Source organism: Indicator indicator, chromosome 11 (genome assembly GCF_027791375.1).
Source record: "Indicator indicator isolate 239-I01 chromosome 11, UM_Iind_1.1, whole genome shotgun sequence".
NCBI lineage: Eukaryota > Metazoa > Chordata > Aves > Piciformes > Indicatoridae > Indicator > Indicator indicator.
Window position 1 is genome coordinate 7,927,487 of NC_072020.1, and position 23,258 is coordinate 7,950,744.

The 23,258-nt window shown below is 38.6% G+C and overlaps 1 protein-coding gene across 1 annotated transcript in view; it reads left to right on the forward strand.

Annotated features, from left to right (window-relative positions):
- Window positions 1-19,283, forward strand: part of STT3B (STT3 oligosaccharyltransferase complex catalytic subunit B) — a 46,012-nt gene extending 26,729 nt beyond the window's left edge. Inside the window, exons 5-16 of the mRNA XM_054384758.1 lie at window positions 1,070-1,169; window positions 4,371-4,469; window positions 5,345-5,491; window positions 6,672-6,720; window positions 8,237-8,391; window positions 10,115-10,326; window positions 11,150-11,337; window positions 11,737-11,908; window positions 14,259-14,432; window positions 15,467-15,580; window positions 16,618-16,830; window positions 18,814-19,283. Coding sequence (XP_054240733.1) covers window positions 1,070-1,169; window positions 4,371-4,469; window positions 5,345-5,491; window positions 6,672-6,720; window positions 8,237-8,391; window positions 10,115-10,326; window positions 11,150-11,337; window positions 11,737-11,908; window positions 14,259-14,432; window positions 15,467-15,580; window positions 16,618-16,830; window positions 18,814-18,894 — 1,704 coding nt within the window. The 3' untranslated portion in view covers window positions 18,895-19,283. The remainder of the gene's footprint in view (window positions 1-1,069; window positions 1,170-4,370; window positions 4,470-5,344; window positions 5,492-6,671; window positions 6,721-8,236; window positions 8,392-10,114; window positions 10,327-11,149; window positions 11,338-11,736; window positions 11,909-14,258; window positions 14,433-15,466; window positions 15,581-16,617; window positions 16,831-18,813) is intronic.
- The last annotated feature ends 3,975 nt before the right edge of the window (window positions 19,284-23,258 follow it).

A 23,258-nucleotide genomic window follows, 5' to 3' on the forward strand; every position in this document is an offset into this window, starting at 1 on the left:
TTACCCCACATTTTTAAATGCTGGGTTTTGTAGTATTAGTATCAAAAGACAGAAATACTTGGCCTTATCCTTATTTTAGAATCTGTTCTATAAAACATAGTCATTTTGGTTTCGTTTTTTTGGGGGGAGGTTTATTCTAAAGCTTTAAAAATATCTACATGAATTCAAGACCTAAAGTACAATTACAATGAAAACCACATTAGCTACTGCATTCTAAAAACAAAGATCCTAGGGTAGGCATGGTACCTATGGGAGAAGTCTAGACTGTAATTTGACAAGAGGATGTGTCAAAACACGGACTGTGTCTAGTCAACATTAGCCCTTCTAAATACGTTAGAAATTAAGATTACATTATAATGATAGCTCATTAAATCTTTATCTAAACCAGCAATCAGTGATATATTGGTAACATTGTAGTGTTTCAGTTCTGAGTACATCATGCCAGTGCTTCTAGAGGCTGCTGTTACTACCGGTTCACAATATCCTTGGTAGTGTTTTACAGCATTCCACAGCGCTCAGTCCTGCTTCCCTGTGCACCCACCCCTTTCCTTTTGTTTCTTTCCTTACACTGCAACCAGCAGTGGCTGCTCTGATGCAGGAGTTCCGCTTCTGGAGGTGTACCTTGCCACCTTTCTTTCTGGCTGGAGATGCTGTGCCTTGTCTCCATGGTGCTAAATTTGTATGTCAAATAAAATTTTACATCCTACTTGGCAGTCATACCACTGCCTTGTGCTGCATTTTTCACCATGAGGAAAAGTCCCCAGCATCCACCTGCTTGTTTGCCAGCATGACCAGAAAAGTTTGTAAGGAACAGTAGATACAGGAAGGATAGTCTTGCAGATCCACCAACCTATCTCAAAAATCTTTGATATGTGGGGTTTGGGGTTTTTTTCTCTTTTGATAATAAATACTGAGAAAGATTCTGGTGGTATTACTTGTAGTTCTGACTGCTTGTCTAGAGGGGGTTTGTGTTTTCTTGTTAAAAGATCAGGATGTATGAATCCAGCACTGGCTATTCTAAGTGTTCACAGATGTTTTCAGATCTAATTTCCTGTTCCATTTCTCATAGGTCTCTGCATGGGGTGGTTATGTTTTCATCATCAACCTTATTCCACTGCATGTGTTTGTTCTGTTACTGATGCAGAGATACAGCAGGAGGGTCTACATTGGTAAGTTTTGTTCATTAAACATTCATGTAACTCAGAAATGAAAAATTATTTTTAAAGGAAAAAAAAATCCCAACCCAGTTCAATTTTTTGTGTTAGTATTACTTAACATCTTCATTAACTACTTCTTCCTAACTTAATGGGAAAGTAATTTATCTTGTTTTCCTGGTTTTCTTGTTTTGTTAAATATTTTCCTTTCAGATTTCTATGATTTAGGCAAGAGAAAATTAAATCTACTTATAAAATCCCAAAGTGATTTAGTAAGCAGAAACAAAGAATAAGTATTCTTGTTTCAAAGAACTCATCTGGGGAGAACAGTACTGCGGGTTCTTATGGATTAAAGGGTTTGGCAGACATTTGCTTTACAAATAACTACAGTTTTTTGAGATGTTGCTGCCCTTCAGCTGTGAGGGAGATGTACTTCAGCAGAGTTGTCAGAATGAAAATGTGATGGCTGCTCTGCTGTTTCATTGCCACTGTTGGCTTAATTTGAGTCTTAGAGAGAAATCCATATGTCTGGCATTAGTGTGTGATTTCTAGATTTGTTTAACAGGAGGGGTTTATAAAACAGGTAAGAATGTTTGAGCACTTCTGAGAGGAAATTCAAGTGTTCTTCTCTTCCAAACTATTCAGATAGGGAGTTCACAAAAGCTCATTCAAATAGGGAGAATAAAGATATTTTTGGAGTTTCTGTGATACAAAATTGCTAGCATGCCTGCAGCAGTCTTGTTATTGTCAAAAAACTACCCATGTGCAGCTAAAACTTCTGTAAAGTATTGTTGGCTAACAGTAAATAGTAAAATCTGCATCCATTTTACTATTACAAAGAATTCTGGGGTTTTTTAATCCCTAGATCAAGTTGCTTAATTTCATTTTAAGCTAGCATGAACCTAAGTTTTCTTATGGATATATATTTAATAATATAAATGTAGAGAGCAGTATTTGGCCAGCACCAAGTTTTCTTCAATAGCAGTCATTTTCCTGGATATATTTTTTTCACATACATGTTCATGCACCAAAGAAAAAATTGGTGGGACATGATCTGATACACTTGGCAGTGTAGTTCAGAATCATTTAATGAGTAAAATTTCTTAGAACATAAAAGTCTGCCAATTTTGTGTATTTTAATATTCTATGACTTGCAGGCAAGTGAATTTATCAGTTAGCTTCTGACCTACTTGACATTAGAATCATAGAATCATAGAATCAGTCAGGGTTGGAAGGGACCACAAGGATCATCCAGTTCCAACACCCCTGCCATGGGCAGGGACACCTCACACTACATCAGGCTGGCCAGAGCCTCATCCAGCCTGGCCTTAAACACCTCCAGGGATGGGGCCTCAACCACCTCCCTGGACAACCCATTCCAGGCTCTCACCACTCTCATGGGGAAGAACTTCTTCCTCATGTCCAGCCTGAATCTCCCCACTTCCAGCTTTATTCCATTCCCCCTAGTCCTATCACTACCTGATATCCTAAAAAGTCCCTCCCCAGCTTTCTTGTAGGCCCATTAATGGTGACCATGCAACCTACATTTGAAAGCTTAAGCTGTGCTGTGTTTGTGCAGTACAAAGCAACTAAAATTGTTTGTAAAATGCATTTATCTACAGTAATTCAGAAAGGTTTTGTTCTCAAAGTTAAAACCATGAGAGTAGCTCGCAGGAATCAAAATAAACTCTTGCTTTTTGAAAAGACTGTGCAAACACTGGCATGTAAAGGAATGTGGGAAGTTTGTGATGACCTATCACCTTGTTGTTTCTCAAGTAATTTTGTTTCTGTGTAAATCGCCAGACTTTTTTTACATACCAAGCAGACATGTGGTAGCTGTTTGAAGGAGCTGAGTGTAAGGGATGGAGGGGTAGGGAGTAAGTGGACCAAGAAAGCACCACAGCTGCAGGATTAGGCTTAAAAATTATTTACAATGGCCTAAGAAATGTGAAATGCAGTGATTTATCTGAATCATTGAGCTGCCACAGGATGGCAGTGTTGTAACACTTTCATGGTACAGTAAGTGATTTATGTTGTGAGTTCTTCAAAAGTTGATCTTCCCACAGCAAAAATGTGTTTCAGTGACGTAAGAGGGCAATAGATAGTAGGCTCAGCACTGCAGTACAGATGCTTGAAAGAATCAGAGAAGGTGGCAAATGTTTGGAAGCAGCATCACAGTCACTTCAGTGACTTTTGGAAAATGTAACAGTACTGTGGGAGAACAGTCCTCCAGTGAGACCACACAACTGGAAATCGTGCATTCCCCAAACTTGTTCTTATGGAGGATAGCAAAGGACTGTATGAGGACAGGAATATCTTTGTAGATTGAAACTGTAACAAAGACAGTGGTTTAAGATTTGCAGGAGAGTTGAAAAATCTGGAAGGTGCATTATTGCTGTTAACCACTGAAGGAACAATGCTGAATTTGGTCTTTAAGTTGGCTGGTTACATCAAATGTAATCAGACTCCTGGCTGTTCAGAGCTGGTATTTTTTTCTTACCCTCCCCTTTCTTCTTCACCCTGTAACACTGAGGACTAAAACCCTGTCGAAGTATCTGACTCTTGGTGCATACATTATCATAATTCATCTTATTAACATTCATATTAATTATGTTCTTTGATGCTACATTCTTGGGAGTTATGAGTCCCCATGGGTGATACAGATACATTAATACAAATGCTTAATATTAATTTTGTATTCCATTGCTTTTTCAATTTCTTGACATGTCTCTGCTCCTGAGTTTAAGAAAGAACAATCATACCTCTTTGTGTTTTCTAAATACATAATGAATTCTTAAGTGTTTTGCTTCCTTGAGGTCTGGCCTCATATATTATCTCATGTAGACAACTTCTCTAGTCACTTATCATGTAAGAGCTGTCCCTCAACCCATGACCTGCAAAAACGAGATGAGAAAACTGTTTCCAAGCTAGAAGATCTTAGGTTGATGGCTTAATTCTCTTGAGGGGTAAGCAGTGCAGTTAGGAACAATGATACTTTGCTACTTCATCTAAAGTTGAATGCAACGGGCAGGTTTATGCTGGTCAAAGGGGAAAAAACTAATTAGAATGGATGAAATGTTTAGAATTATATGATTGTCTCAGTGTCATTTAAGTTGGGGGGAGGATGGAATTCTCTATGGAAGTAATGCTTTTTGAAATGTGTGTATTCATTTCCTTCCCACCTTTCTCTTCCTCTCCTCCCCTTTTTTTTCCTAGCATATAGCACTTTCTATATTGTGGGTTTAATATTATCGATGCAGATACCTTTTGTGGGATTTCAGCCAATTAGAACAAGTGAACACATGGCAGCTGCAGGTAAGAAAATTAAATTTTCAGAACAGGCTTCCAAATGGGCTGATGAGCAGAAGAAAACCTCAGACTCTTGTGTTTTTGTTTCCTTGTTAGTACAAGGAAGAACACATACTAACAAACGAGATTGTTAAAGAAAGACGCATCATTTAATGTGGGTAGGGAACTTTTCTTTCCAAGTGACACATCCTTTTTTGTGTGAGCTAGTGGAGATAAAATGTCTCTGTAACACTGTATCAGTTACGTGTTCTGACACATACTTATTTTAAACATTGATAATGTCTACTGTTTTGCAATGTAATGCCTTCAAACATTGCGTAATGGAGACATCCCATAGTGGTAAACAAAGTTTTTACTGAGAAGTGAATTCTGGTGTTTCAGCACTAGCTTTTATGTAGTTCAGTTGTCCACATCACTTAATGCTTGTTTAGCTTCTGTTTGTTTTCTTTCATTAAATGCTCTTGTTTTGTTCAGTAGCTTAATTCCATGTATTTCTATATTAGCCTTGTTTGTTGCCTGAGGTTTGTGTCCTATTTTTTCACAACCATCACTGAAATACCTGTGGTTTTTGTCATAATCAGTGCAATCTAGTTTTCAGGTGATTCTCTCCCTTAACCCAGGTTAATTGGGGAGCAAAGAGGTGGTGGATATTGGGCTCTTGATATAATAAAGAACATTTTGGAAAGTATTTTCTATCATTGCAGGAAAGTATCATCCCTGTTAAGTACTAAAGACTATTAGTGATTTTAAACTAGTTTATTAGATACAAGAGTGTGCCTTCATTTCTTTTTCCCATTCAAAATGTAGCCAAATTGTGGCAGTTGCTTTAACAGCTGTTACTGCTTTCAATTATTCAACAAAAAATTTTCCTCTTTCTTTAGGTGTCTTTGCACTGTTGCAGGCATATGCATTTTTGCAGTATCTGAGAGACAGATTAACAAAGCAAGAATTTCAGACATTGTTCTTCTTGGGTGTCTCACTAGCTGCTGGTATTGTATTCCTGAGTGTCATCTATTTGACATACACAGGTAAATAAACATGAACTAGTTTACTAATTTTTTTTTATAGCAGGTAAACCAGGTGATCAATATGTGATTTAGTCTAAATTAGTTGTTGGTAATACCACAGTAAATCAGTGTCCATGGAGTCTATATTTTTGTGTGGGGGAATTCACTGTGCTTTCAGGGATGCAGAAAAAAAACTTTGCAGCATTGTTCCAGTATTTCAGGTTTATCCCCAATCCACACGAAGATGTAAGAAGTCAGACTGGAAGCAGAACATAACTAGCCAAAGCATACTAGGCAAATAAGTATAGCTGGTCTATTCTGAATAGCACTGATAGCTCAAGGTTGGATTGCTTACTTTCTAAACTACTTGAATCTGATTGCTGTGTGACTGGAATTAATCTGCAAGTTCTTCTTTACTTCTGTGGTTCATCCTTCAGTCATCAAGGTAGTTTTACCCCATCTCACAAGAACAAGCTTGTCTTTGCTTAGTTGCTGTCTTCAGTTGACTCACTGCCATCTTCTCATTCCATGATACGTTTCTTGGTGATGTAATACCATACTTTTTTTCTTCATGAAGAAAAAGCAATCTTACTGTCCTAGATAAATATACTTTACCCATGCAAAAATTTACTTCTGGTTGGTTTAGATTGCATGTTATTACTATTGTACCTCAAACACAGTTCTGTTTAGTCAGAAACAAAACAAACCCCCCACGCTTTCCTAAGGTATAACTTATTTTTACTTCTTTAACTGACTTCTTTCTGGTTCTTTTTCTTAGCAGTGGTACAGTTTTTAGGTACATTGGTTCAGCATTTTGGATAGTTTACTAGTTGTTTAATTTTTCTTAATTATGATGCCATTATTCTAAAAGAATACTTAGCATCTCTATTTGAAAAGTCTTCTGAAACTTGTTGGCTTATGGTTTGCTATTTGCTGCTATTTATTAATACTGGAGTTGTGCATGTCCTGGTACTCCACAACAAGCACAATGTGATCCTGTAAGGGTGTGTTTTTCTAAAACTAGCTTCACAGTTGGTAGACCTTAGAACCTGCCTGGTGCAGTAGGCATGGTTCACATATATTGCAAGTTCAGTGAAATTTCTTTGGTTTTGTGCTATAATTTGAGAGAACAGAAAAATCACTGCATTTAAATACCTAGGCAGCAAAAAGGTTTCTTTTTTTTTTCTCTTCTCTGTTTCAGGTTATATTGCTCCTTGGAGTGGCAGATTTTATTCATTGTGGGACACTGGGTAAGTAAGAATAAAGGATACAAGCATTTAGATATCAAGTACATTCTACTGAAAACTAATCTCTTGCTCTCCTCATTCACAAATCCATTTAGTATTTCAGAGGAGGAGAATATACTGGGCTTTAATCCATTATCTGACAAGAGCATTTGTAGTAACTGTTTCTTGATCTTTGGAACCATTTCACTAATTTGCCTATTAAATTTCTTGCTTCTTTAGAAGTCTTTGAATATGTAATGGTCTGTTTTTCTATATGAAACCACCAAACTAAAAGCTGAACTAACACTTAAGGTGTTTAAAATTGCCTTTTAAACAAAATGCCTTGAACTTAAGACTATTTTCAGTGTGTAGCATTGCATGAAATAACCAAGATGTTGCACATACAATCTTGCATGTTATTACATTCATGCATCTGTTTTGTGTATACAGATGTCTACTCTGAACAGCTCTGGCTTATTCATGTGTGTTGTCATGGGTAAAAAACTCGTACTAGTTAATCTTTTGTTTTAGTTAACCTTTAATGTGAAATGGGTGAAGTTCAGTTGGTAGATTTTGAAGAATAAAAGCAAGGATAAAAAAGATAAAAGCCATTCAGTATTTTTTCGGGCTTATACAGGATTCTGTAGCAAATCTGTAGTAAATGTAGTAGAATGGACATGAGTATAGAAGTCTCAGTTTTATTTGAAGAATAAATAGATGCTGTTCTTTGCCTATAAATGAAGTGATCTGTAGATACACAGGCATTAAACTTTTGAGGGCTTGTCTACATTAGAAAATCGTATTGTGTTAGAACACATGATGGAGTTTCAGATGAGAACGAGATCTCAGTGAAGAAAAGGACGTGTTTGACACCTCACCATTCAGTCATGTAGCACCCCAGGTTAGGTCCCTGTCTATAGCTGTCTTTAATACAGAACAGAGTTTTGTCCTTGTCTGCACTGAGTGCTTGGCATGTTGTTTAGCTGACAGTATTTCCAAGTGTAGACAAGGCCTGATTCTTTTTCAGCATCTGAAAGAACGTGAGGGCATCAGTTAACTGCTCTGGTATTCAATACTGTAACTTTCTGTACTAAGCAAATTAAGGTATTCTGTGTAGAGGAGGGGTTTCAAAATACAATGTTGAAAATCTAGGGACTTGCTGGCATGGGTGATTACCTCTTCAAAATGTCATGATGGAACTTTCATAGCTGTCTGTTTCCATCTTGGTGTTTTTGGCTTCATATTTATCCATAATGAAACAAGGAGTCCATAATTTTTAATACTTTTAATTAGCATAAAAACATTTATATACACCCTTATATTGGTGTTTTAAATGACTCTACACCAAATACTTCCTAAATACAGTAAGACCTGGGGACTTTCGTCATGCAGAAGTTTTATCAGATTTGTGCTGACTAGGACACTTGCCATTTTACATTGAAATGCTTCCTTTTAAATGAATTTCAGAATTCCTGATGTTTGAAAGTATTAATAATTTTATCTTTCCAAAATAATTTGAACTGAATTTTTTTTAAAAAAGGTATGCGAAAATTCACATCCCGATCATTGCCTCTGTGTCTGAGCATCAGCCTACAACATGGGTTTCCTTCTTTTTTGATCTGCATATTCTCGTGTGTACTTTCCCAGCAGGGCTGTGGTTCTGTATCAAAAACATCAATGATGAAAGAGTCTTTGGTAAGAGAAAATACTTTAAAATTGTTTTGAAAAATCTTGCCTTCAATCTGATTCTATTTTGGTTTTGTTTGCTCGTAGCTTGTTCTAAAATGGCTTGTTCTAGAAAAGCTTTAGAAGTGATGGGTTTAAAGATGATTATTTAAAAGTTGCCTGCAGGCAGTGGTATTTAAAACCATTTATAAAAATGCAGAGATTGGTGAAATGGTGATGGAGTATCATCCTGAGAAGTGAGATAGACATATTTGTCAGTATGGTTCTGTTCTGCAACTGGAGCTGCATACTCTTCCACATGCTGACCTTGCAAACCGTGTGTTGGGGTGCACTTCACAGTAGATGACAGCTCAGTACAAAGGGAAGTTCCGTACCATACATGGGTAGCGAGGCAATCAGTTCTTCCCTGGGTGTCTGGCACTCATCCCATCACAGATGATGACTCAAAATGCCTTTTCTTTCTGCTATTTTAGTGAACCAGTTCACTTGCTTTGGAGCAAGTGCTGGGTAAGGCACAAGCCTAAGTGAGGTGTAAGATCTCTCCCTATGTCAGTGACAACAAATAGTATATTTGTATGAAGCTGGGCTGTGAAAGCAGACTTTTAAGACTCTGAGGCTTGTAAATATGTAATTTGAAGCTATAGCCCATAATGAGCAGTGAAGATCACTGAGGTCTTGGGCTTTTACAGGAACAGGAAGCTCCAGACTAATATAGCTGCCTCCTGGGATTACCTAAGAGGTATGTGGGCAGTGGAAATTTACTGTATTAAATCCAGTGACTCTGGGATGTTCTCTGCTCTGTGGCTTACAATGAGGAGGTGTCAAGACCTCCTACTGCTGCATCAACCATTGAAGTCAGCACAAAGAGACTTGGGAGTGAGAATGGAGAGCTGTGATACTTCAATACCAAGTACAAAATATTTATGTAATGTAATCTGATAAGTCAGTGTCCCTCCACAATTTCTGTGGCAAATCTTTCACAAAAGTGTGTTGTTAAACTGTAGCACACAAAGAATGACCACTATTGAACAATATGTGTTCCTAACCGGTGTATACAGGCTTGTTTGTTTATTTGTTTTTCTTTAAAGAAAAGTGTTCTGAATATTCCTTTCTGTTCTGAATATTCCTTTCTATTCTGAAAATCATGGGGTTTTGAGGGGCAAGAGTGGAGGTAATGCTGTTCATTTGTTCTGAAGCAAATTTTGCTTCAGAACAGGATTTACAATAATGCATTGTTTGTCTGTATGGAATTATAATGTAGACAAGCCCCCAATTTTTCCACAGATATCTCTAACAAATTAAAATCTGATATTTACATCAAAATCTAACACTTCCTTTTGCTTTTTCAGTTTCAGTAACTTGTTTCGTCTCAGGCTAATTGAGCTCTTCAAATTTAAGATAGCTGTTATTCCAGTAGTGTTTTGGGGGGGTGATGTGAAATTTCACTAATAAAGCATCTCCTAGCACAGTGTTAATGAATACGAAAGTGGAGTTCTGTTACTGTTCACAGTTGTCAAGATGAACTTCAGAAAGGGTTTGAAGCTTAAAAGGGATGAATATTAATTGAATCATATCTCTCTAAATTAAAAAGCAGTACAACGCAAGATGCATACTCAAGTCTGTATGTACACAGATGCTCAACCCACTTCCAGAAGTATTTTTGTGGAGCATGTACGTGTGCAGAGTGAGTGCTGTCACTCTAAATGTCATCAGTAGATTTGTTCCTTTGCAGTTGCTCTGTATGCCATCAGTGCCGTGTACTTTGCTGGTGTGATGGTTCGGCTGATGCTCACTTTGACTCCAGTGGTCTGTATGCTGTCTGCAATTGCTTTCTCCAATGTCTTTGAGCGTTACTTGGGTGATGATATGAAGAGGGAAAACCCACCAGTAGAGGACAGCAGTGATGAGGATGACAAAAGAAACCCTGGCAACCTGTATGATAAGGTGAGGGGAGGGAGCAAAAGTTAGAAGTCATCAACGGGATTATTTTTATTATTTTTGGTTTGATCATAATATCTTGAATGCTTCTAGAGGTCTGAATCACTGGCATTTATATCTAGAACAAGTATTGATGTCCTCCAGTAAGGTATAACTGATGTCCTAGAAAAAGGTGGCATCAATGTAGAAGTGGTTCCTTCTAGCTTGATTGGTGATGGGCCTTGAACCTAAAGGAAGCTGTGCAGTGTTGACACAGCTTTCTGTAGAAGCAATGGCAGACAGTTGCTCCTTCTCTTTAACAAGTTATAGCAGACAAGTGTCACTGAATGTTTCCCTCTTGTATTACCTCTAAGACACAGTGAAATTAAAGAACAGATTTTATGAAAAAGTATTCTATTCATAAACTTGCATACTTTCTTCATCATGGAGAAAATGCTGTTATCTCTTAGGCTTTGTTATACTGACCCCTGACAGTGTATGAGCCTTGGGTTTCCTCCCTGTTCCCCACAGTAGTCTCTGTGCCTTTCTCACTTCCACCCTGCCTTATAAAAGGGTGGAGCCAAACCAAGGAGGTCATGCTTTGACCCTCATGTAATACTTTTCTTTTCTTCTGAAAGAGGCTTTCAAGGAACTATCCATTTTTACAAGTTGATGGATTGTTAAAATGTTCTTGTGCATACTTATTTATGCTGCAGCTTGGTCTAGCTTTATAATATCCAAATGGGCATCCATGCATGTTTATGGGGCACATGTGGTGAAGAGAGAGGCATAAATGCTGTTGTCAAGGGTGATAAAAGTTGCCATAACAGATATATTTGTGTTTGTTTAGGCAGGCAAAGTGAGAAAACATGTATCTGAACAGGAAAAAACAGAGGAAGGGCTGGGTCCCAATATCAAAAACATTGTTACTATGCTGATGCTGATGTTGTTGATGATGTTTGCTGTTCACTGTACCTGGGTAACTAGCAATGCATACTCCAGCCCCAGCGTTGTTCTTGCTTCCTATAACCATGATGGGTAAGTAAGGTCTACAGGCCTGAAAATATTTAAAGGGCAAAAGCCTTTGCATTAGCAATTTGCTTTTCCTTCTTTTAATCACTCCTTATTATGAGATACAACTGTCACCTGAATAAAAATTTCCTAATAATCTACTTTTCAAACAGATACAGGCTTTTCTGAAATATTTAATGTAAATACTTAAAATTAATCCTATCCAAAGCCACATCTTTAAAAGCAGTCCAGCTTCTGGTCATTCAGCTGTCATTGGCTTTGACCTAATGATGCTGGGGACTGACTCCCTCAAAGGGAGCTGAACACATAATAAAACCCTCATGTGTGACCCCCCCATTTATCATGGTGCAGTGAATGTGTTGCTGGTGTTTGTACTGATGTGAACAAAATGAACTCTGTTTCCAGCACTAGGAATATCCTAGATGACTTCAGAGAAGCATACTACTGGCTGAGGCAAAACACAGATGAGCATGCCAGAGTGATGTCGTGGTGGGACTATGGTTATCAGATAGCAGGAATGGCCAACCGGACAACCTTGGTTGATAACAACACCTGGAACAACAGCCATATAGCACTGGTAGGGGTGGCAGTTTTCTGTGGAGTAGAAACATGAACATGTTTACACTGCAGTCAAGTGGGACATTCTAAATCTCTGAGAGATAGTAGAATATTAAGTAAAAAATCCATTGAGTAGAAAACATAGAGGTGGAAGGAACATATATTTTGCACTTATTAGAACTTCAGTATAAAGGAGTTTGGGGGCTGGAAGGGATCAATTTTACTTTCCCAGTTTCCCTTCTGTTTACTTGGAGTTTCCAAAACTTCACTTCCACTTCAGTTTCTCTTTTCTTTGTGGGACTATAGATAAAAGCTAATGTAACAGTCCCCTTGTGATTAGTTCTACAGCAGCATACCTGGTACCAGTATTGACTGGCATTGGCCAAACAGGGATCATTTCAGTTCACCAGTGTCTCTGCTGATTGGATTTTTGAATGACATGTGAAAACTGACTATGTGAAACCCTAAATTTTCAGGCATCTTGGAAATTAGAGAATAGTTATTGGGTGTTGCAGATTTGATGCAATTCTGTCTTCTCACATTTGCAGTTAGACAAAACATCTGTACAGTTCCGTTTTGAAGAGTACATTTAAGTTTTGTACATGTGCTTAATAGCAGGGTAGCATTGCATAGAGGGGCACCACCACAGGCCACCTAAAACTTTTTTTTCAGACACTAAAAGGCTGTATATTGTAGATGGATATTAGCCTTACTAGGTGCTATGTAGTCATCGTTCAGTGGCCATTTCTTCCCAGCAGACCTGTCATGCTATATGGGCAGAATGGGGGAAGGGCTTGTGGAATACATTAGGATAATTTATTGTCTTTTGTCGGTAGCTAGTACAGCAGGTGGACCAGGTCTGCAGACAAGCAGTGTTCACAGTCAACAAATTCAACAAACTGTGCTTTGAGTCCTGAAAAAATGTGCATTGGGGAAGGGGGCATCACATGTACATGCTTTTGTCAGGGCAAGGAACTCACATCAGCCAACAGAAAGCTTGATAAATTGTACTGATGGTGCTAGTATCAGCCAACAGCCCTTTCCATGTACTCCTAAGGCCCTTTCCTCTTATTTTGGTTGCTGACCTGACAGTGTTAGTGTGTTTTGATGGACACTCAGCTCTGACAGCTCTAAATGTCTCCCTCTTCTACAAGAGGTGGAAGTGTAGATACTCTGTCTAAACAGATCCCTGCAGGACAAGGTGCATCCTGTAAATAAAGACTGTGGAAGTCATCTGTACTGCACAAGCACAGGGACTGTATACATCACAGCAATTAGCAGTTGATGGCTGTTGATACAGAATTCTCTCCAGTGTGATTGCTGCCACTGTCAGCTGCCATTCTGGGATGAACACTCCATCAAGGCAGACCCAAGGAGTCAGTGTGCATCGTGGTGAACACCTGAACTTGTGCTGTAACTGAGGCATGCCCTGCAGACATGTCTGGATGATCTCCTGCACAGAAATGGAGATCTGCCAGAAAACCCTTCCCGTTGATCCCACAGAATCACAGAACGTCAGGGACTGGAAGGGACCTCAAAAGATGAGGGTAATGACCACAAAGCTGAGGGTCTCTTTGACAGATTGCAGTCTAAGCTTAGCATTCCCTGATCATGTTTTGTAACTGAATGTTACCAGGTTAGATGCAGTGTTGTAGTTCCTCTTGTCGTCTACAGAGACTCATTATTAATTACTGCCTTAGCAAACAAATCTACTGAACTGAATGCCAGTTAGTCACCTAAGTGTAACTTAGTGTGGGAAGTGACCATTAAGGAAGAGGTTCTGGATACAAGGTTTAAAAGCATTTTCAAGGACAAAAAACTATATGAATGCTTTTAAATCTAGGATGTCTCTATTCTGACATTTTCTCTGAATAAATTTACCTCCAATTCAATGCTGACGGTTCCTGTATGCTCCTGAGTACAATGCAGCATGGCTGCTTCATTAGTTAAGGACAGAGCTCAAGAGAAGAAACAAAACCAAAAAAAACCCAAACCAATAAATTACTAGCATTTCAAATAATTTATTCACTTTGAGCTGTAGCTGAAGCTTTGAAAATCACTTGTAATTAGGTATTTTCTGTAGCATTAACTATGCCAATACAGCCATGACTCGAAAAATCTGTAGGTGCTAGAAATGGAAAACTCTTACTGCTACATTTTATACTCAAAACACCCATTTCAACAAGCAATACTCCGTACAGAGGAGAAAATATTTCAGTTTAGGCTGAACTTTCAAGTTTCTAAAAATCCACAATGAGTTTTCTTCATCTAGAATGAAAACGGGAGCTTTGGTCCATCAAGTATTGATCTGTGGATCTGTTTGGCAGGCAGCTATGCAGGTGTCTAAGGTATTTTTTGCTATGATGCAGGTGGGAAAGGCAATGTCATCAAACGAGTCAGCAGCATATGAGATCATGAGAAGCCTGGATGTGGATTACGTTTTGATTATTTTTGGTGGTGTGATTGGCTACTCTGGTGATGATATTAATAAATTCTTATGGATGGTGAGAATAGCAGAGGGGGAACATCCCAAAGACATTAGGGTAAGTGAAAACATACACAGGAAAACTGAAGCAGCTGAGTACTACATTTCTCTATGTTCATCTCTACTTTTTTTTCCTTTCCCTTTTTAAAAAAATATTTGTTGTGTCTTTTCTGGCTGTGCTTATTCTGACAGGTAAATCTCTACTATTTACGTCAGTGTTACTTGAAAAATGTGTTATGGGTTGTTTTCATAGAACCGTAGGTGTGCAGAGCCTGCAGCCCACTTTCTTTCAGTATAACCTCAAAAGCTTTTCACTTCTTTTGCATACTAAAAGTACAGAATATCCTCTAATTCTTGTGTGCCTCACTGTGCACCATCGCACTTCTAAGACAGGAGTGTTCAGACTGTTTAAATAGTTGACATTACAGATTTGTTCAGACTTTGTAATAGTAGGAGACAAGTTAAAAGTGCTAATATTGACTTATGTAGAGTTTAAGTTATTCAAACATCTCAGAGATTGCTGAAGTTTCTAGTAATATTTTCTTAAGCCTAACAAAATCCTCTAGGTATGGAGCACAGGCTTAAGGGAGTAGCCCCAGTGCATAATTTGACCTTGTACCGGAGATGAAAATGGCAGAATTTTTTTGTTTAAGCACTGTGCACACATATGAAGTATATGACATCATTGCAGACCTCCTGCAGTAACAATACAGTGCTGGTTACCTTTCTGAAGAGTAATTTTGATAAATGCCCACCTAATTTTTACATTTTGAGATGAGTTTTCTGGTAACTGCTTACTGTGAAGTGAAGTGACAGAACCTCTACTAGCATACTACGGATTTAGAACTGACAGAACTTCTACCAGCATAATATGGATTTAGGAAGATTGGTCCACTGAAGTCTGGGTTACAGACTCTCTTACCCATAATGAGCACCATCGTTTGCTGTTTTAAGACTAGCTTCAATCAGCTTTTAAACTGCAAAAGTCAGTTTACATCCCTCATGAAGGTTTTTGGTGAAGGGAAATGAGAAGTGACCCTAAATAGTGGTTTTGTTTATACTGACTCTTTGTATCTTGTTTTCTTTTTAAAGGAAAGTGATTACTTTACTCCTCAGGGAGAATTCCGGGTAGACAAGGCAGGTTCTCCAACTTTGCTGAACTGCCTCATGTATAAAATGTCTTATTACAGATTTGGAGAGATGCAGGTTAGTGCTACAACTTCTACTGAATCTTAATTGAAATGTGAAAAAAACAAATGTTGATGCATTTTCTATTTTTTAGATTGGGTGTCACGTATAGCATCAGAATCAGAGGCAAGAGTCAGCTTTGCAAAGTAAAACACATCTAGGCATGGTCTGCTGTACAGAACCTTTAGAAAAAAGTATTTCTGCTGCTCATATGGAGTTTTTGGCTGTCCTTCACATTGCCCTAGACAAGCACATTAATTCCAGGAAGCAGTGTGCTTGCTGCATTGTGGAGAGCTTTAGATTTTTTTTGTAACAGCAACACAGAAGTGGAACTGTTCATTGACTATTTCATATCCACCAGAAACTACCTGATTGTGCAGGTCATACTGCACTTGTGTAATGAGGGTGGAGATCTCAGAATAGTTTCTTGCCTTTGGGATCATCAAGGGGCTAAATCTGCCTGGTTTGAGGTGTTTTGGGTTTTTTTGGGTGTTTTTTGTTTGGTTGGTGTTTGGATTGGTTTTTCCCCCCTTTCCCCTCCTGTTCTGCCACCACACCAAGGGCCCTTCGTTGTGACATGTTAGCACAAGAATCCTTTGTTCAGCTAAAATTGATCTTAACGTGGTGGGGTCAAACTGAACTGAAAAGCATGAACTATTTCCTGCTTGTATGGAAAATCATGGAAGTGCACATTACTGCCCTATACAAAACAGGGCACAAGGGAGCAGCTACGCTAAAAGGCCACCCCAGACTGCCACATGCCAGACTGTGACTTGAGTAGTTTTCATCTCTGCATGCAGACATGGGGTTTCTGTGGAGACCTTTGTGCTGTCTCCTGCAGCAGCTGTAGGAGTAAGAATGAATTTTTCTCTTGATTGTAAAAGAAACTGAGAGGGTTTTTTTTTCCTGTGCAGTAAATAGCCAAGGCAAGAGAAGTCCTGTCTTTTGACTAGAGCAGCTGACAGCATGGCCTTGTGGTCTGAAGTACCATAGTTTAGAGTGAGAGGCAGTTTGGATTTTGTCTGGAACTAATCTGTAACTGTTAATTTTTGCAGCTGGATTTTCGGACACCCCCGGGATTCGATCGTACGCGCAATGCTGAGATAGGCAACAAAGACATTAAATTTAAACATCTGGAGGAAGCCTTTACCTCAGAGCACTGGCTTGTTAGAATATACAAGGTGAAACAACTAGACAACAGAGAGACATTGGATCACAAACCTAGAGTAACCAACATTGTACCGAAACAGAAGTATTTGTCAAAGAAGGTGGGTTCCCAGTGAGGTAACCGAAGGGGGGCAGGAGGTGGCAGTTTATTTTTAACAGTGAATCAGAGAGCTGGTGAATTATGTATTTCCACTAGCCAGAATGTTATGGATACTCTTCATGTTAGTGTCCAATATCAGACCTGTCTGCTGGTAATAATTGTTAATTTACTGTCTGCTTAACCTAAAAGCATGTGAAGACACAAGGCTAGATTTTAATTTTTTTTTTAGGCAGAATGCTAACTGGAAATAGAGTGTGTCACTGGCTGTTACAACTCTTAAGTCTTTCATGTACCTGGAAGTATAATCTCTGAAGTACATCAATTCATGTTCAGTAACTATGGCTCACTAAGTAAATAATGTGGAAGTTGCTTTCTGACTTTTTTGTTTGAAAGTAGTGATGCCTAGAAGTTTAAAAATGGCAATTTTGTATTAAATAAATTAAATATGAAACTTTTGTTGATGGAACTTTAGTGTCTGGCTGCTTACTGTTTGAAGTCATCTTTGTGGTTTTAAGTGCTAGCTGTTGGTATGCTTCTTCAGCCTGTTAAGAAAGATGTGTTTCCATGGGAGTTGGGAAGTCTCTTAGCAACCCTCTCCTTCACAACATCTTTTTTCTATATATTCAAATATATGTTGCAAAAGGAATTACAGAATCCTATCAGATACAAATCATATGCAGTGAACTTAGAGTGTTATGGAAACAAGACAGTTACAGGATAAAGATTCTTATTTTGGTGATTTGATGGAAGTTCATAAAATAAGGTATTTGGGAGTTGCCAGTGAAGCTAGACTTCTCTTGGAAATTGTAAGCTTCCTGTGCCTGTCATACACTTACAATAGCACAGCTTCTGATCTTAAGTGACACACAAGGCTGTATTTATTAATGACAGATGCACTGACCCTACGTAAGCTCTGGGTGTGTCGTTCCTCTGGCTAAAGACAAGATAAAAGTGCTTGCAAGTTCTGATGCATTACCAATCTTGCAGTGCAAACAGGCTTTACCTCCTGTTAAGAACCACAGAAGCAGCAAAGAACACAGGGCAAACACCTAAACTAGGATTTCTTTAATGTGTTCTGAGGGCTCCTTCGTAGCCACAAGTTTTCAGCAGTCGCTTCCTTATTGGCAATTCAGCCCCATCCGCTATGACTCTCATGTTAGGAATGACATTCCTGAAGCTCACAGATGCTATATCTGGGTATTAAGTATTAATTTTTCTCATTTTCATAGTAATACTATTGTCATTGTTATTGTAAAAAGTTGTGTTTAATTGACATAATAGAGCCTGTTGGTAAGCACAGCAAAGTGCAGCAGGTATGGGAGCTGCCTGCTGTCTCATTTGCTGTGGCAGGCATGTTGAATGTACAGTTCTAACTGTACTACCTACCTACCTGTCTTTATACAACTCTGAAGTTACTATTACCTAAGACTAACATCAGTGCTTCCCCCATTACTACCTTAAAATAATAATCTAAAGTGTGCTGATAAAGACATAGGAGCAGAAAGCACTAACTAGCCTACAGACTAATACCAGAGGACTAAATACTAAAATTATTCTGCTTTTCTCTTACTTTTGATAAATGCTTTGACAAAAACATACTTCTACCTATTCCTCCTCCTGCTAACTTCTAAGAGAATCAAACACTGCAAAAGGTATTTCCAAACAAAACTAACCCTCTATGCCACTTCTACTGTTTGGGCAGATCAGAGCTTTAGCATCTTGATTTGTTATTAATTCTGCCGCGGCACAAGCTTTGAAAACAATGGCACAGCTCTGGTAGGTGAGCCCTGCAGAACCAAACGGTGGGCACAAGTTAATAATGCCAGCTTTTAAAATAATAACTGGATAATACCTAGTCGAGGGTTTAGCAGTTAAAGCTCTTTAAAAATCAATCTAAAGATCAGGCAGTGAAATGCACATCATTAAACCGCGGTCAAGACTTTAAATCATTAACTAATACATTTTATTCTGTTTTTCTTTTTAGACCTCCAAAAGGAAGCGTGGCTACATTAAGAATAAACTAATTTTAAAGAAAGGCAAGAGACCCAACAGGAAGACAGTTTAAATACACTGTTCTGATTGCTAATACGAAGCAGTTGTCCTTGAGATAACCAGTCTTTGCCTTTAGCTCAAGTCATGTTTCACAGCAACATGAGGGTACAGAACCAACATTGGTCCAGATTATTGTACAAATTTTTTCAGGCAATGTCTGATTAAAAATATTGGCTTATTGAGAACAGCTGTTTTAGATTTGTAATGTGAAGCAAGACAGAGCTGCTATCCAAGTCTAGCAGCATTTTTTCTATTGGTACATATTATCCTTCAAATCTGTTGAGAATTTGGACTGACTGCACCAAAGAACCCTGTAATTTGGTCCTTGGCACATGCATACTTGTCAATCTTCTTTTGGAAAACACTCTTCAGCTGAATAGCAGCAGTGTGTAAACTGGAATGGTGACGTCTAAAAATGACTTGTTTTCAAAATCTAAGAGGAAGCAGAGCTCCCTGAAATTAAACTTATTTTGAAAGTTACTCCCATGAATCTTTTTCAATACTTTCTTTGTGTTCTCTTACCCTCGCTGCAGGGTTGTTTTGATCGGGAATGCAAGAAGGAAAAAGCTGCAGTTTTCATGAGAGATGAGGGGGAAGTTTAATTGGGCCATAGTTTAGATTGGATAAGCTGCTTTTGTTTAAGATGGGGTTGCAGTGTCACTGCCTTATGCCATCATTTCCCAAAGTAGACAAGGCAAACGTTGCACACCGTAGACACAAGGGCTAAATTTGTATCTTCCTGAAAAATCTGAAAGGACAGTAATGAATGATGCAGTAACCTACAGCTGAGTGCCAGGTAGCGACTGGTGCTTCAGAACAGAAATTTAACTATGAGGTAAATGTTTACAACAAAAAAAAACATCCTGAACATCCTGTTTGATGGGGGTGGGGGGAAAAGTTTGACAGGTATACAAACCCATTTTATGTGACTATTGGAGGCAGAGGATTTGCAAACCTCTTTCCCCCCCCCCCCCACTGCCTTTCTTGTTGAGGGTGAAAGTTTTTCTGGAAATCTGTTTCTCTGCATTTTTATTTAGAGTGCTTAAATCAATTGAAGAAATTCCTGCTCTAGTGCTATTTGCTTTGTCTGTCTTTTATACTTTTTTCTTCTTTTGTTTTCAAAGAATGGTGAAAAGTGTCAGATTAAATGCACTAAAATAAAAATGGAGACTGAACATGTTCACTTTCCAGCTGTAGGAAAACTTTATGCAGACTTGAAAATTTTAATTAAAAGGAGAGGGGTTTGCAGTTTGTTTTTCTGCCACAGGTTGTAACTTTTTATAGAAACAAACCTTGCATCAATAATTTGATGCACAATGCAGAATAGTATGTACCTTTCATGAAGAAAATGTAAATTTACAGTGTTCTGTGAGAATGTTACTGCTGATTTCTTTCCCAAGATGTAGAATATTTTTTCTGTTTCTCTTTTTTTTTTTTTTTTGATTTATGAACTCATTTTTGACTCTAATGGTTTATAAAGGCCAATAATACAGCTGCAACATTTTCACCAAGGTAATTAAATCTGGATTTCTGGGCCCCTGTCGTTTGGAGATTTCATTTTATTTTGTTGCTTTAAAGCTCAACGCAGACCAGTTGTTGACTGTAGGGGAAAAATAAAGTTAATTCAAGTTTTGTGTTAAGGGTGTTGTGTCAGTTTTGTTGTGATTAACTTGGTAACATGTTGCTCATAACCCTAGCAGGGAACCAAGTTGTTCAAATTCCACAGTGCAGCTGCTGTAATGAAGCTGCAGCAGCTACTTACCATCCTTCCAACTTAAATCTCTTAAGCGACCTCTCTCTTAAGGGCCTCTGCTGCAAGGAAATGAAGGTGGCTGTAATGTTTTGAGAGAATTGCATCCATCTTCCCCTCCCAGTGTGCAGTGAATTCTTCTGACAGCTGGAGAGGCTCAAGCTCTCACCCTTGCTTACCCACACGTGGAAGGGGTGATTATGTGATGCGTGACTTGCATTATCTTGCTTCTTCCAAGAAAATCTGCATCCTGCCCCCTTATCCTAAGAAATTTCCACTCTAACATTTAGTAAGAACATCTGAAAAGCAGCAGAAGAGATGCTGATGGTCAGTCTGTGGTTTGTTTTAAAACCTGTGTTGTCAGCCTTAGTTTAGGAAAAATCACAGGTTGCCCTCCCATCTTGAGGGATCTTTACAGTACTCTGTCAGAGCCAGCAGTGTTGTCTTTAACAGAGCTGAAAGAAGTGAATCCTGACAGCTTTTAGAGCTTTTTTTAAAGCTACATGAAAGAATGATAAGCTAACTACAGGAATCTTAGCCAGCCTGGGACAGAGTTGTCTACTCCTTACCTGCACGTCTGTTCCAGAAAAGAACACCAGGATCTTGCATCATTCCTTATCAAACACCCCTTCCATACTAGCTTATTTCCTTAGCTACAGCCATTGTGAACCATTACTGCCACAAAACAGTAAAATCTGAAGTTAAAAAATGTTTAAGTTGGGTCGGGTCTGGCCTGCAGCTGCTGGGGAACTAAACCTGCAAGTCTAGAAGCCAGTGTTGCATCAATTCTGTATCACTTAATCACTGCTCTTGAAAGCAGCGAGGGCAGACACTACTGCTGGTAATCCCAGAAGAAATATTTTGACTTGCGAAAGTAATTCTTTAACAAAGGGGAAGAAAATCATTAATTAAGTATCTTCATAGTTTTACTCTTGAACAAGGACTTTGACTCAGCCTTCTCTGAACATATCAATCCCACTATGAATAAAACTGAAAATAGTTTATATTTGGCTATGACTAAAGCAATGTGTTTAAACCAAATGTGTAAACTGCTCCAAGACACAGCCTGGAAGCAGTACAGCAGCAGGCACAGAACAGGGCTGGGTCATGTTTCCTGTCCTCGTTACAGCCAGTGTTGTTTTCTGTTCTGCACTAAACCAAAAGTGTTCTAGTATGACAGTTTCCAACACTCTGGATAATTGTTTAAATTAAACCAGAACTGCATTATCCAACACTTGAAAAATGCTGACTGGGCAGCATGAGGCTTCTAAGCACAACATTTCCTCCCCATGCCACTGTCCAACACTCCAATCTAATCAAATCAAAGGTCTGTTAATAAGGAAGACTAAATGAAATACAATTTTCAGAAAAAAGGGAACACATTAAGCTATTAGCTTTTTATATGTCAAAATAAGGCCTATGTTCCACAGCCTTTCCTAAAGGTAAGTCTGTCTGGCCCTGTTTTCCCTGTGTAGTGCAGACTTACCCAGATGGCGTCCAGCAGTCTGAAGAGGGTGGGAAAAAAACTCACAGCAAAGCAGGATTCAGTCACTTCTGTCAGAACCACTCAAACAGCTCACAGCTGTCCTAAGTGCTGCACACTAGTCCTGGGCGTCCAACTGTTACCAGATAACCAGGGCTTCAGTGGAAAGAGAAAGGCCATCCCACTACTAAATGAAACAAATCTTTTATTCATGAGCACTGTCATTTTAAATTCACAAATTATGAAAGGAAGGCAAATCAGAAGAGACTGCCAGAGCATCTTTTAAATGAGAAAGGTATAAACTTTCTGGACATTCCTAATTTAAGAAAGAAAAAGGTTGCATAGGCTTTCTACAGGTGTGCACACACAAAAAATAAAATTGAAGTACATGGAGGTTTTTACATTGCAATTGAGAGTGTACATTGGCTACTTAAAAGGAAACTATACTCGTAAGTTCAAGACAACTAGTGGAACGACCTACTGAGTAAGGCTTATGAATGTTTGCTTGTCAGTCCTGTAAAATACACTGAACACACTACTATCAGGAAAATAAAATGAGACTTGTGACTCTTGTTCTGGAATCTCTTGCTGAGGGGATCTTTTCAGAAAGGGCTATTTTTATGTTTGCCTCTCCCAAGTTACATTGGAAAAGAAACAGTGGTAATGGCATCAGGATTCTTCACAGCATCAGAACAAAACATTTATCAGAGCACAACTGGAATGTTCTTGGCATGCAGAAACAACCAACCATGCAAACAGAAAAACTCTTCAATAAATTACAAGCATAAAATTATTCCAACTTCTCCTTAAAAGAATGGCTACAGCATCTTCGTAGCCTTGACAGTCATACCACCAAAGCTGAAAGAGGTCTACTCTTTCAGGGGGGCACAGGCCTGCAGGCCTGACAGAGAGGTTTTCAATGGCTGCTTTTAGTGAGTATGTGGCTTGTTCTTTGGTGTGTGGAAGTCAAAGTTCTGGGAAGGTGTTCCACGTGTTTCGTTCTGCATTCTCGATTGCTGCTCATGATGACATTACAAACTGTATGAATACTTCTCATTACTATCAGACTGACCCCTAGAACGAGAGTGGATCCATTACAAAGGTAATCCTTACAGATGCCAAAAGTACAGGTTCTCCTGGTGAT